This window comes from Balaenoptera acutorostrata, chromosome 8, assembly GCF_949987535.1.
Source record: "Balaenoptera acutorostrata chromosome 8, mBalAcu1.1, whole genome shotgun sequence".
NCBI lineage: Eukaryota > Metazoa > Chordata > Mammalia > Artiodactyla > Balaenopteridae > Balaenoptera > Balaenoptera acutorostrata.
Genome location: NC_080071.1, coordinates 60159516 through 60175056, shown reverse-complemented (window position 1 = coordinate 60175056; position 15541 = coordinate 60159516). Strand labels below are relative to the sequence as shown.

General features: G+C 42.0%; 1 protein-coding gene across 6 annotated transcripts in view; it reads right to left on the bottom strand.

Moving 5' to 3' along the window:
• CASP8 (caspase 8) overlaps nucleotides 1–15541 on the bottom strand; it is a 50279-nt gene that overhangs the window by 18010 nt on the left and 16728 nt on the right. For 2 of the 6 annotated variants that reach the window (XM_007190522.2, XM_057551938.1), the window contains exons 1-2: nucleotides 12132–12370; nucleotides 1625–1962 (exon numbers count right to left, since the gene is read on the bottom strand). In XM_007190522.2, the coding sequence (XP_007190584.1) occupies nucleotides 1625–1929 (305 nt within the window). In that variant the 5' untranslated portion in view covers nucleotides 1930–1962; nucleotides 12132–12370. Of the gene's footprint in view, nucleotides 1–1624; nucleotides 1963–3173; nucleotides 3426–9815; nucleotides 9880–10489; nucleotides 10505–12131; nucleotides 12371–15541 lie in introns of those variants that run through there. The other 4 variants (XM_057551936.1, XM_007190521.2, XM_057551937.1 and 1 more) reach the window with 4 other exon arrangements.

Sequence of the window (15541 nt, the reverse complement as noted above, 5' to 3'; positions counted from 1 at the left end):
TACCATCGTTGTCTAGAAATAAATCTGGATAGTTTATAAGGTACTAATTTTATAGGTAGCAATGATAATTTGAAATTTTAAATATCTTATAAATGGAAAGTGGCCACACTAGCATTTTTTTTTCCTACTTGATATTCAACAATGATGAACAAGCAGGAGATTTTACTTGTGCTGACCCTTTTGTTCCCAAGCTAACATGTTGAAGATTTTAACAGACAGATCCTGCCCTTGTTAGACACTCGTAACCCTCCAAAAGAGAGGCCCATGTCATTGTCTGCACTGGAAGTTGCCTTGGCCTTGCTCACATGGCAGGAGTGCAACCTTCAAAAGACCAAGACAGGGGACACAAGATGAGACCCTCTAGCTTTCCTAATTATGGAGCTGTTGTTTTTTATGATTAATTGATGCCTTAATGAAAAAACATTCATTACAAGGACTTCACAATTCTATTGAACCAAAGTTACCCAGTATTGAATAGTATCCTTCCCCACTCTCCTTCCAAATTCACGTCCACTTGGAACGTGTAAAAGTGACTTTACTTGGGAAAAGGGTCTTCGTGGATGTGATCTTGCCAAGATAAGGTCATAGTAGATTAGGGTGGCTCTAATCCAATGGTTGGTGTCTTTAAAAGAAGAGGGAAATTAAGACACAGATACACAGCGGAGAAGGCAAGGTGAAGAAAGAGGCAGAGATTGAAGTGATGCATCCGTAAGACAAGGAACACCAAGGACTGCCTGCAACTACCTGAAGCTAGGAGAGGATCATGAAACAGATTCTCCCTCAGAGCCTCTATAAAGGAATCAATCCTGTTGACACCTCAATTTCAGCTTCTAGCCTCCAGAACTATAAGGAATTAACTTCTCTACTGTGTTAAGCCTTTGGCAGGACAGACAGCCCAAGCCACTGCTGTTCTGACAGCATCTGGGGTCACAGGGATTAAGCAGTCATTGGGCGTTACAGGATGGCTTATGAAGTAAAATTGTGGAAGCTGTTTAACCTTACAATGATCGGTTATTACAATCGGCGTTTCCAGATGGCCAGGCATAGATTAAAAATGGTTATCTTATACCATAAAAAAAGAAAGCACTCATTGCGGGGGTCCGGCCTGGCCAATCCAGAATGACTGGCGACACACAGCTCACTGAACAACTTGGTAACAAAAGCCTTAAGGTATGGAATAAAAGCCTAAAATCCTACTGAGAATTTCATAGTCATCCAGAAGTAGGTGGGAGGGGGTCTCAGGTGGGAAGTAGCGATGCTTTATTCAATAATAGGCAAAGAAGTGCATGGTATGGGCATCAGCAAAGCAGAGGCATCAAGATAACGGATATGTAATAGAGAGAGAGAGAGTTAGAACGTTTAAAAAATGTCTATTTGGATTTCGGCATACCTATAGGTGATGTTTCACCTTGGAAAGAAAATTTTATTTTATGGTTTTAGCATGTTTTTCTCTGAATTCTACATAAAGTCTCTAAATTTCTTAATCTGACCGTGGTGGGACATCTTCCCAAAGCCTCCAAAGTCACACCACACAGACAGCCTACAAACAGCATCAGCCCTGCCCATAAAGATGTGTCCATTCAACCCACACGTCCCAGTTCCACCCCGTGGAGGTTTTCCCCACCTATAGGCAGAGATCTGGGCCCTGCCCGGCATCTGAAGTTCCCTCTCCATCTCCTCCTCACTGGTGTCCAGGTAGGTGAGCAGCAGATCCAGTCTATTCATTCGGAAAAGCAGCTCCTTCAAGAAGGACAGGTTGCTTTCCTCCAACATTCTCTTTTCTTGGAGCCTCTGGAATAGCATCAAGGCATCCTTGATGGGTTCCTGCTTCCTATGTGGAATGTAGTCCAGGCTCAGGAACTTGAGGGCAGCCAGGTCTTCACTGGCCAGCTGTTCCCCAATATTATAGAGACATCTGTTGAAATTCATGCTGATCAAGCGTTAGGAGAATGTAGTTGTTACCTAGGTTAAAATACAATGTTATGTTCAGATGAGCAAGAAAACTACCACTTACTGATTTGTTCCTTCATCAAATGCTATTACATCTACTATATGCCAGACATTATGCTGTGGATACAGGCAAGAAAAAAAAAAAAAAAAAAAAACGAACAAACAGGTTCCCACTCTCAAGTAGCTTACTGTTTTGGAAGGTAGATTTACAAACTAGCCAGTGGTCAGAGAGTTGTTACCAGGGCACAGTAGAAATACAGAGGAAAGAGCCTTAACTCAGCCTGGGAGAAGGGCTTCCTGGAAGGAAGTCACCTTTGGGGAGGAGATGGTGAAGGACAATTTTTGAAGGAAATAATTTATGCAAAAGTTGGAGGCAAGAACGTTCAAGTCAGTTCAGGCAGGCAAAGGGAGCTCAAGAAAGTAACCACGAAGGGTCTGGGAGAGGGAGTGGTGAGACAAAGGGATGGAGCTGTGGCCGGGAACTGTTATAAAGGGCCTCATACAATGGGTCAAGGGGGTCAGGCTCTCTCCTGGATATAATGGGAAACCAAGAAAGGATTGTAAACATGAGCGTGACGTCATCCAATTAGGGATTAACATTTAAAGTGTGGGGGACATATGTAGATGTGTAACTGAATCACTTTGCTTCACACCAGAAACTAACATAACACTGTAAATCAACTATACTCCAATATAAAATAAAAATTAAATTAAAAAAATAAAATAAAGTGTGGAGGACAGATTAGAAGGGTTGGAGGTGGGAGAAGTCATGTGGTCTAATGGAAATGGTGGCAGGAGGACACAATGCAGTGCTCTCCCCCAAGGGCCTCAGGACGGGCACACACAGCTGGTCAAGAACCCAAGACTGGAAACGGAACCAAGAGAACTCGGTCAGCCTTTCAACACAAACAGTCTCTAAATCAGATTATGGGGTGTTTTCACATACTTACATGTTTGAGCAGGTAAAAAAAAGAGCGTGCAGTGTTTCAGGAAACCCCAGACAACCTTCACGCAAGCAGCCCCAGATCTGGGGTGTCTCCCCACTCGAGCCCCTTGAGTCACCTTGGCCAATTTCTCCCTCACCTCCCCTGCTCTGATAGGCCCATGTTCATGGTACACGAGCCCTTGGAGCAGGGTTTGTATCGGGTACATCACAGGAACAAGACCGGGACCTGGATCCCCGGGCCGGGCTACAGGGCCACTGTCAAAGCCAGGAATCTCACCTGCAGCTGACTGTCGGAGAGGCAGGCAGTGTGGTGGTTCAGAGTCTGGGGCTGCGGGGTCCAATTGAACCTGGACCAGAACCCAGCTGGGGCACTGGCCCAGGCCTGGGCAGCTCAAGGCCTATGAGGGTGAGATTCCTCCTCGGTAAGGCGGGATCAGAAGAGCAATATCTCCTGAAGTGTTGTGAGTATACAACACCTATCATGCTTTTAGAGTAACGACCAGCAACTAACGAACAAAGGCGTGTTCACCTGAAAGAAGGAAAGACCTTGTCTGTGGGGCCGGATACCACTGGGCATGTGACCTGAACACTTCTCTTACCCTCCTGGTTTTCCCACTTCCTCACTGGAAAATTCATTTGGAAGCAGTGATTTTCCACCTCTTCAACGTTGAAGAACTCTTCCTTGAAGGCTTACTCAGATGCTCCCTTACCTCAGGGCTACCATCTGCAAACCTTGAACTAGAAAACCTTTAACTTCTCGTCCAGCTCCATCATTTGCTTGCTCCCACAGACTCTGTGCCCCTGGGCACTTTCTTTAACCTCAAGTAACCTTAACCTGTTTGGACCTCTTTCCTCCCTGAAATAAGGCTCCTAAATTTTTAAGCTCCCTGCATTCACTGACATTCTCGGATGAAACCACAAATCCTGACTATCACTTGAGGGGTGATGGAGTGAACCAGGACCTGTGTATTTTGTACCTCTGATGTTAAAATAGAAACATTAAGGTAAACTTTAATATTTTTAAAAAGTGGCCCAAAAGACTTTGAAGCTTTTAGTTTTTCTTTTTAAAAACACCTTTTCTGGGACTTCCCTGGTGGTGCAGTGGTTAAGAATCTGCCTGCCAACACAGGAGACACGGGTTCAAGTCCTGGTCCGGGAAGATCTCACATGCCGCGGAGCAACTAAGCCCATGCACCACAACTACTGAGCCTGCACTCTAGAGCCCACGAGCCACAACTACTGAGCCCTCGTGCCACAACTACTGAAGCCCGTGCACCTACAGCCCATGCTCCGCAACAAGAGAAGCCACCACAATGAGAAGCCCTCGCACCGCAACAAAGAGTAGCCCTCGCTCGCTGCAACTAGAGAAAGCCCATGCGCAGCAATGAAGACCCAATGCAGCCAAAAATAAAAATAATTAATCAATTAATTAAAATAAAATAAAACAGTATTTAAAAAAAAAACAATCTTGATTACTTCCCCCCAATCCTGATTACAGAACACTGGGGTGTTTTTGTGGTTTTTTTGGTAAAAATTGAAAATATGATAAATTATAACATGGTCATGGTTATCATTATCATACATTACATACACACAAATACACATTTATATAAAAATTAGAATCAGGTTGCACATCCAAGCGTGTACATCTGTATTTTTTTTATACCCACTTAATATTTAGAATGAACATTTACTCTTACCATAAATATTCTTCTTTGGCATATTTTTAATATTTCTTGATTTCCAGCATATGGAGATACCAAAATTTATTTTAAGCAATTTTCTGTTTCTTTACTATTAAAAATAATATTGCATTGAGAGGCTTTTTCATATATCCTGTGCATACCTCTGATTATTTCCTTCTTAGAATTGGAATTATGGGCAAAACTTTTTTTCTCCCTTTTAATCTAGAGCTGACATTATTGTTTAGACAAGTTTTCTTGATTAGGAAACTGGAGGGACAGTGTCTTGGAAAGATACATTTTGATTTACACTGGATTCACAAAGGCTGCAGAGCCTAGATTATTCACTGCAAAAGCAATCAATTATCATGAAAATACTTTTATATAGGAAAGATACCTTAAATATTTGGGCTGCACCTAAAAGCATACGTTCAAAGTTCAACAAACAAAACCTCTGGACGTTCAAGGGAACAAACTAGCAAGTTCATTCCTTAAATCACACTCCACAGAAACATACATGTGCTCAACAGGGTTCGTACATGGAGTCTCCCCACAGCCCAATATATAACCCTGAACAACTAGAAACATCCCAAATGTCCTCCAATAAAGGAATGGCTAAATTAACTAAAGCATAGTCATCCTACAGAATATTATGCAGCAGTTAAGAAAATGCACTCCAACTTCTGAAATTAAAATGGATTGATATTCAAGATATGTTATTATGACAGTGAAAATAGCAAGTTGCAATATAACCAAAAATCATACATCTACTTTTTAGAAATACTCAAACAACATAATTAGATTTTCAGTGATTACAGACATATATATTAAAGCAGAAAATAAAAGATAAGGAAATTCTGGAAAGAGACATACCAAACTCATAAAGTGCCTAGATTTTGTATTCACAGATCTTTGAAGAAAATACACAGGAAGCCACTTCAGTGGTTGCCTGAGAGGAGAGGAACTAGAGGCCTGGGGGGTGGACAGGAAGAGACTTGCTTTACATTCTATACCCTTTGCACAGTGTAAATCTTTACCATTTTATTACCTTAAATGTACATGTACTTAAATTAAAATCTCTATTTAAAGAACTACTTTTATTCCAGTATATGAAACTGGAAAGGATCAGAACTGGGTCCAGCCCTGTTTAAAACCATTAGGTCCAGTGTCCTTAAATCTTCTAAAAAGTTCTAACCATTGCTAAAATATCATTTTACAGAATAAAATCAACCAAAGAATCAAATGAAAGCAGAATCTCTTTTTTTTTCCCCTTGCAATTATTTTCTTTCTAATGATAACAATGCTTATTGTATTCCTTTTAGAAAATACAGGAAAGATAAAAAGGAGAATAAAAATTACCTATAATTCTATCATCCAAAGATTAAATGCCTAATCAAAACGTTCTCTGACGTAAATCATACCAATGTTTTCTTAGGTCAGTCTCCCAAGGCAATAGAAATAAAAACAAAAATTAACAAATGGGACCTAATCAAACTTACAAGCTTTTGCACAGCAAAGGAAACCAAAAACAAAATGGAAAGACAACCTACAGAATGGGAGAAAATGTTTGCAAATGATGCAACCAACAAGGACTTAATTTCCAAAATATATAAACAGCTCATAAAATCAACAACAAAAGACAACCAAATCGAAAAATGGGCAGAAGACCCAAAGAGATGTCTCTCCAAAGAAGAAAGACAAATGGGCGATAGTCACATGAAAAGATGCTCAACATTGCTAATTATTAGAGAGAGGCAAATCAAAACTACGAGAAAAAAAAAAAATACTACAATGAGGTATCACCTCACACTGATCATTAAAAACTCTACGAATAACAAATGCTAAAAGGGTGTGGAGAAAAGGGAACCCTCCTACACTGTTGGTGGGAATGTAAGTTGGTAAAGCCACTATGGAAAACAGTATGGAGGTTCCTCAGAAAACTAAAAATAGAATTACCATATGATCCAGCAATCCCACTCTTGGGCATATATCTAGACAAAACTCTAACCCAAAGAGATACATGCACCCCTATGTTCATAGCAGCACTATTCACAATAGCCAAGACATGGAAGCAACCTAAATATCCATTGACAGAGAAATGGATAAAGAAGATGTGGTACATATATACAATGGAATATTACTCAGCTGTAAAAAAAGAATGAAATAATGCCATGTGCAGCAACATGGATGCAACTAGAGATTATCATGCTAAGTGAAGTAAGTCAGAAAGAGAACGACAAATACCATATGATATCACTTATATGTGGAATCTAAAATATGACATAAATGAACCTATCTATGAAACAGAAACAGACCTGTGGTTGCCAAGGGGGAGGGGGTTGGGGCAGGGATATAGTCAGAGGTTGGGTTAACAGATGTAAGCATTTATGTATAGCATGGAGACCTATATTCAGTATCCTATGACAAACCATAATGGAAAAGAATATTAAAAAAAGAATGTATATATATGTATTACTGAATCACTTTGCTGTACAGCAGAAATTAACACAACATTGTAAATCAACTATACTTCAATTTTTTAAAAATTAAAGTAAAATAAAAACAAAGATAAATGCCTAATAATCTTACTGTCCTTCCTACCAAATATTTTACGCATATATATTTTCCCTCATATTTAAACACCATATTTCTGAGGTATATGTGGACTTTTCCACTGATAATATTATAAGTACATCTTGATGTCTTTATTTTTTCTTCTACAGCATGGATTTTTAAACCTGTAAGGCATCTAATGATATGAATGGGCAAGAATTTATCTAACCAGTCTCTGATTACATTTAGGATGATCTTAAAATGCAAATCTTCATGTATAACTCTGATTATTTTATTAGAATAATTTCCTAGAAATAGGATTACTGAGACAAAAGGAATAAAGATTCTTAAGGCTTTTGTTACATATTCAATAGCATTTTCTGACAGTACAAAAAAAATTCCAATCCAAGGCCAGGATGACGTGAGTTTGGATATAACATGATGGGCTCCTGTACTCTATGGCCAGTTCACCTCACTCGTTTCATTATCTTTGCAATAGCCTGACAATGCTTTCTAAATTATTTTTGCATCATATTAAGATGGACACTTAGTAGGGAAAGTGCTGGCAAGGCTTCTTTTCTGACCCAGCTTTTTCCAGAACACACTGTGGTATAATATTGTCTTTGTTTGTTTAGGTCACACATCTCTTTGATCATAGTGCCTGGGAAGCACTATTACCTGCTCTACATTTTATACCATTAACAATGGGCCACCTCTAGGTTCTGGCTCTGTAGGAACAGGGACCAAGAGGCACTTCATTTTTTATGGGCCCTGGGTTTACTGCATGCACTCATGAGCTAGAAACTTTGTTAGAGTAATATTTTAAGGAGAATAGTCATTGTTGTATTTTTCTCATCCTAAAGTAGTAAAAGTAACACTTATTCCTTAGAGAACTTTTAAAAGAAAAATAAAAATCACTTAGAAAAAAATCACTTAGAAAAACTTAGAAGTAATTTTGGGGTCAAATTTGGTGGGTTTTTTCCCATTTTATTCACATATTCATATATATATACATATATAATGTGTGTGCATATACATATGCCGAATATATAAATTCGAATATAAATTTGAATATATTGATTTATATTGCATACAAGGTGGAAGAGAGGGATGGGAATGGAATGGCCTCCAGAATTTTTCTTTTATTTTCAATTATATAATAATAATAAATCCATATAAATATATTTGTATTATATGATATATAAGTATATCTAATATTTTTATAATAAATGTGTGCCCCAAAGTATTTTGATATAAATAAATTTTTATATTATGATGTGTGTTTATAACATACAACCATATAAACATAAAAATATTTTTCTTGTCTCATTTACTGCAATCCTCTGAAGAAATTGCTCTTATCATCCTCATTTTACCACTGTGAAAAATCAGTTCAGAAATAAGCTAGTGAGAGGCGTCAGGCCCAGGTTTGAGCATCTCACTCAAGGGTCTCAATGACAGACCCTGCAAAGATTTAGAATTTATTCTGATTCCAGTTGGAAGCCAGTGAAGGAATTTAATGAAGAAAGACACATAATCAAAATATTTTTAAACATTATGAATTACTTAAAATTTTAAAAGACTAAAGAAACCCCCAAAACGCAGAAACAAGAATTCTTAACAAGTCTACAAAAGCAAAGAGAGGGTCAGAACCTTACAAACCAAGCCGGTACATGCTGGAGCCTGGATTTAGACCTCATCCCAGAGTCCCAAATTAGCACTGCCTTTTGTGCCACAATTAAATTGCAAAAAAATCTCATCTATCACAAACAATCCTTCTAGCGACGTTCTAGCAACACCTTAGCTCTTTTGGTGATATGGAAAACTACCTCAAAGCTGGAGAAAATAAACCCAAAATTTGCATTACTCTTCTGAGACAAAAATCCGTTACCTCGTTCAAAGCTTGAGAGTACTGGAAAGCCGCTCTCAGGCCCAAACCCCTAAGCAATAGGGTGACTACTCTCTCCAGTCCAGGATGACCACCCCAAACTGGGGTTCCCCCAGAACCTGCCAGATGTCCACCCTGCACACAAACACTCTCCGCTGCAGGGTCCCAGCCAGGGCCATCACACAGCCCAGGAAAGGTGTTCAAATCGCGATAAAACTTAGAGCCAACCAAACTGAAGAAATTCATAACTCCACCTATAAATGCTTAACCCCACAAGTACTGATTATCAGTCTATGCTTGCCATTATATTATTCCCTGTACTGTCTTGTACCCTTTTAATTTCTCAAAAATAAATAAATAAATAAATAATTGAGTTCTTAGCACTGTTTCTGTTTACGTGCGTGTCTGTTTATGTGTACGTGTGTGTTTATACTGGTGGTCTGAGTGTCGGCAGATTGATAAGCTATAGCAGCAAAGTCAGTTGAGAGTTGAGTTTTGGTTTCTATTCTTTGACAACTCGGCATAAGGATGAGGCCTCTGTACAGATAACTGAACTTGGAGTATTTTCCCCTAAAAATCAGGGATGCATCAACCGAAGCTGGAGGGGCCTGGAGATCTGGGACCCGTGGGCCCTCACTACGGCCCTGGGAAGCACTGCTAACTCTCCTGGTTTCCGCATCTACACTCATATACAAGGATCACCCCATGAGCCCCGGGGCCACCAGATCCCACCCTCAGTAGCCTAGAAAATTCTAGAATCAAAAACCTTCCTCTCTACAAGCCCATCCAACCTTACCAGAGGCAAGTCCCAGAACCCTCACAGCGGCAGCCGCTTCACAGGCCTCTCTCTCCTGGCACATCTAAGAAAAGAATGAAGTCAAATGAAGAACCAACAGCACAGCTCACTTACTTCCTGTTTTCGAAACTCCTGAGTCACTAGTGAGGTAGGCTGGCCTCCAGGCAGCACCCCCGTCTAGATCTCTAAGAGGAAGCCTGTGGAAGAGGAGGCAGGTGCCGGGAGGGGACCCTGGCCACCTGAGCTTTGGCTCTGGCTGTGTGACTTTGGACGGGTCAGTTTCTCTTCGGGGCCTCCTTACCACATTCCAACAGGAGAAAGTTTGAACTGGATGATAGCTAAGAACCCTTTCTTTTCATATTGCAGGAATTTACGGATTTTTAGGGGCTCATTATGAAGACTTTGATGGTTTCATTCAATAATATTCATTGAGCACTCCTGAGTGGTCTTGAGATCTGTAACCTGCAGGCCCCTCACCACAGCTCTCAGAGGGTCTACTGACCCTCACAGAAACTCTCTTGGTTTCCCCATCTACACTCACATACACGATCACCTCCGTGAGCCCGAGGCCACAAGACCCCACCCTCAGCAGCCCAGAAAACTCTAGAATCATAGTCCTTCCTCCCAGAAGGCCCAATTGAGCTCACCAAAAAGACAAATCTTGGGGCCCTTACCATGAACTGGGCCCTGGAGATAGAACAGAGAACAAAGTACACATTAGCCCTGCCTTTTTGCTCTCAATCAGTTGAAATGTCTTCTGCTGATAAAACTAGAGAGAGAGAAAAAAAAAAAAAATCAAACACCTCTCTTCTTTGAAACTGCCTTTTTTCTTTCCCCAAATGGAATATTAGCTTTCAGAGGGCGGAGCTCACGGCTGAGAGGATTAATGAGATGTCTGAAAGTGCCCCTCCACCTGCAGGGGGCTAGGGAAGGGTGCCGTGGTCCTGTCGTGCCCTTTGCTACCCCGACTCTGCCCGGAGAACTCTGAGTGAGAGCACAGTAACAGAATGAAATCCTGTTAGTGGCTAAATCCTAGCCCAGGAGGTGCTCCCTGACTCTTTCTTGCGGCCTCCTGAGCATACACTCAGCTTTCATCCCGCTGTTTTATAGCTAGTTTCTGTCCGAGGCTGTGAGCTTCACAAAGGCAGAGACCGAGTATTTCCTGCCCGTTCGCAGGATGTGCTGCAGGAGTAGCAACATCTAGAACATACAACGGTTTCCTGCAAATCAACGAGGAAAAGAAACCCTGGAGAAGGACAATGGATATGGACACAGGGTTCCTTGACAGGGATACTCAGATGGCCAAAGTGTACGAATGACACTCAGACTCATGAGTAAGCTGGGAAGTGCCAAAATAAAGCAAGGAGCGCCCTACTTTGTACCTATCAGAAGGGCAAAGGTTTGCAAGCTGGATCAGGCTAAAGATTGGTGGGCAAGTTCTTCTATAGTCCTTACATAGGATTGGGAGACTGTCCATCATGGAATAATAAGTAGCGGTTACAAAGTGGGACCTGGCAAATTACATACAACTTAAAGTACAGTGCTTACTTGAAAAACAAAAAAAGTCAGAAACGGAACAAGCAGAATACAAGACAAATAATACTGATACGTGATAATAATTGCTAACACTTACTGGGTACTTAGTAGTGCCAGTCACTGTTCTAAGTGGCTCATGCTGTTATTATCAACTTAAATCTTCACAACCACCTCATGAGGGAGTGTTAAACCCATTTAATGATGAGGAAACAGAGGTACAGAGAAATTACTTTCTTGTTCCTGATCGCACAGTTTAAAAAGTAGCGTACACACACAAAACACGGACACATTTTGCAAAGATACAGAACAATTCAAGGATATGTATCAAAAGATTTAGAGGGTCATCTTTGGGAGGGTAGGAGATAGGGTGGGAGTGGGGAAATCAAAGAAAGTACCTAGAACAGAGCAGGGTAGAGGGGCCCGTAAGCCTTAGAGACCAAAGGCTACAGGGAATAGGGATCTGACAGGGTGATTAACTTAACCCTCTGCCCCAGGCCAAACGGAAAATAATATAAACATAAGTAGGTAAATAAAGTCTTGTAGAATTTCCAAAGTAATCCAGCAGGAGAGAGACAGTGTGTCTGTATTTGAGGCAGCAGAGGAACTGGAGATTCCGCAGAGTTAAAAGGTAGCAAAGTCAGTGGTTGTGGTTCAGAGAGAAACCCAGTCCAAGATCTGGGGCCCTAGCAGGACCCAGAGGTGACTCCATTCCGCAGGTCTGATCTGCCCCTCGAGTGGGCAACGTGGTATCCAGAAGCCACTTCTGCACCAGACACTCACCTGCTCCACCCTGGCAACATCAGAGTCACCAAGCTCCCGATGCCAAGACCCCTAGACTGCCTAACTTCACACGTTCCAATTACTGAGGCGGGTTCTTACAACCGGAGAAAAATCCCTGGAAACGAGGCAAGGGGGAGGGGGAGGAAGGAGGTGGGGTTGGAAAGGCCTCCAGGAAGAAGTTTTCTTTTACTTTCGATCACTCAACCAGGCTTTTCTGCCTGTCCCTGCAGACTCACTTCCTGTTTCTCTCCTCTCCACATTCAGAATTTACTAGCGAATTCAGCAGGGCTTTGAAACATCGCGAGATAAAAGAAAGAGAACCTGTGAAACCATTGCCCTCCGGCAGAAGGGCAAACTCTGGTCTTCAGTAAGAGAGAAAGAAAATTCCTGAACAGAGAGAACTAGAGAATAAAACTGACTTTGAAAACTGGAAAACAGAGGTGACTCACTCGAACAGAAAATGTTTCTTATTTAAAGGAACCGATACCCAATTTCCAAACATTCAGAAGTGGGAGATGACAGACGATTCATCAATATGCAAACTAAAAACCAGGAAGCTGTATACTCACTACGTTTAGTGTATATAAGGCCTATGATTTTTAAAGACAGATTTGAGACTGTCTGTGGCAAGTAAAAATGCCATTCTTCCTTGAAAGGGGTCTGGGGAAAGGAATTATTCCTCTATTCTGTGGCCCAAATCTCAGCACTGAAGCCATGGACCAGCCCCCCATATCATCTGGCAAGAGCTCTTCTTGGGTCGAAGCAGATCTCTTGCTGAGATGTGGGGCCATCCTGCACAAAAAGGGATGTGGGTCTGACCCAGCCCTAAGCAAGGGTAACAGTCCCTGGCCAGTGCCGTGCCTTAGTGACCGGTACCTGTCCAGTGCCGAGCCTGGAGTGGTGGTAATGCAGAGATCTGTCCCCCAGGACCCTGAGCCCCCAAACAGCCCCAGCTTTTCTTCATCTTCCATCCCCTTCCCACCTTCTGCCTCCGTTTCCTGTTTGAATTTTTTTAAAGGTTTTCTGCCTTTTTGTTTTTACACCTTGTACATTTTATAACAAAAACACCAAAAATAATACAATACCTGTATGTTGTACCTTTACATCAATTATCTCTAATTCTCACAGCAAAGTAGAGGATTGTTCTCCCATGTCATGGATGAGGAAACAGAGACTCAAATGAATACCCAAATTCGAACTCAGTCCTGTTGGACCAAAAAACAAGGATTTTCCCACCATAACACACTATCTCCCCTTCCCCAACATTTAGGATTTGAAATGAACCATGTGGATGGAAGAGCAGTAAATTTAAACTAAGATAATGATGACCTATGCACAGAGGTCACAAGGTCACCTATGAAAAAGGAGTCCGCCTAATGGCACCTGCTAATATTTAATAAACATTTTTTGTGTGTGCAAGGCACAGCCACCCAAACTGGCTCATTTCACCTTCTGAACAATTCTCAGAAGTGGATGCTCCCATTTGAGTGACAAAACTGAGGTTTAGAGAGGCGAAAGACTTGGACAAGTACCTTCAGCTAGTGAGTGGCAGAATGAGTTTTGTGTGCCTCTCTAAGACCCTGAGAGGTTAATCAGTGTCTGAACATTAATACACACCCATGGTTCTCAACTTGACTGATCTGAGCGTTAATGAGGAGGTTTAAAAAAAATACCAGTCTTCAGGCCCCAGCTTTGGAATTCCTACCTGAGCAGAATTACAGGAGGTAAAACAGACTGAGCACTTAAAGGAGTGCCTGGACCTTTGACAGTTCTCAGTAAATATTCACTACCACTGTGTTACATAAGCTCACAATATCGGTAAGATGGCTACGAATTATTAGACACATTGTACAGATGAGGAAACTAAGTTCAGTGTCAGTCAACTGACAAACTGCACGGCCAACACAGGATCCCAAGATTGTCTCACTTGAGAGTTTACGTCCATCCCCCAGCCCCCAGACTGGCAGAAATGGATGACCCACCGCAGGCATCCAGGGGGCCATACTGAGGAGGAATGGGGGAGTCTCAGGGCTTTGATGTGTCATTTGTAAGGTATTGATCCTAGGCTCTCCCAGTCTTAGATCTTTTTAAAAAGGAAGATGAGGGCTTCCCTGGTGGCGCAGCGGTTGAGAATCTGCCTGCCAATGCAGAGGACACGGGTTCGAGCCCCGGTCCGGGAAGATCCCACATGCCGCGGAGCAACTAGGCCCGTGAGCCACAATTACTGAGCCTGCGCGTCTGGAGCCTGTGCTCCGCAACAAGAGAGGCCGCAATAGTGAGAGGCCCGCACACGCGATGAAGAGTGGACCCCGCTTGCCGCAACTAGAGAAAGCCCTCGCACAGAAACGAAGACCCAACACAGCCAAAAATAAAAATAAATAAATAAATAAATAAGCTCATTTGTATCATTAAAAAAAAAAAAAAAAGGAAGATGAATAATCAACAAGTGAATTGTGAACCTGAAGTTGGTTAAATTCCTTTTGTGATCTTCTAGGATCAATATTAATTTACTTGCTCTAACCAGTTTCTTGCCTCCATCTTGAGCTGTCCGTCTGCGTGATTATTTACATCGAAATGAATAATGTACCTGGTCTTTAGTCCTGGGGAAGCTGGAAAACCTGGAGGTGCTTCAGTTCAGCAGGACATGGGGGAGCTGGCCCCTGCCCAGCGCGGGGTGAGGACAGCCTGGTTTGACTTAATTGCCAGGAGGTTTCCACCCTCCTGAATCTCAGCTCCCACCTGACGGCCTGCTCCAGAGACTCATGTCTACTAATCTGCTAAAAGCAGATTTGGATCTGTACATTTCCCTGAGAAAGCCAAGAATGACTAAACCTCCTTTCAGCTGGCTGGAGCACACCAGTCCCATTGATCTGGACTTGAACCACAGAACATTAGTCAAGGACAAATCAGGGACAAATATTGACAGTGAAACAAAAATCCCCTGAACAAGCATGCTCTTTTGTTGGTTACTTCTCTATTAAGTTGTATACAACTGACCCATAGGCCAGGTGGCCACAGGCCAGGTGGTCTGGTATGTGCATTCTATTGGGCCCCTCCTCCCCCTTCCTCAAGCTGGCCTTGGCTCTGGCCTTAGACCCCTGAAGGGAATGGTGAGGGAAAGAAAAGGAGACTGCATTCCAATCCATCTATTTCATCCCCTCCCGACCACGTGGGAAGAGACTCAGCCAATTCTCTAGAAGTTTTTAACAGCTAGGTTTTTAAGTCTTTGATTTTTGTTTTGGTATTGAGATGACTAGACAGTCATGAGCAGGTAGAAGAAGAGTTTACATCACTGACCCGAAGTGCATATTCTGCAATTTGCTGGTTGCCGGTACCTGCCCCCTCTACTTCCACAGAAGATACTACTGCAAACAAGAACCCATCCCACTGATCTAGAAAGGAAGAAATTG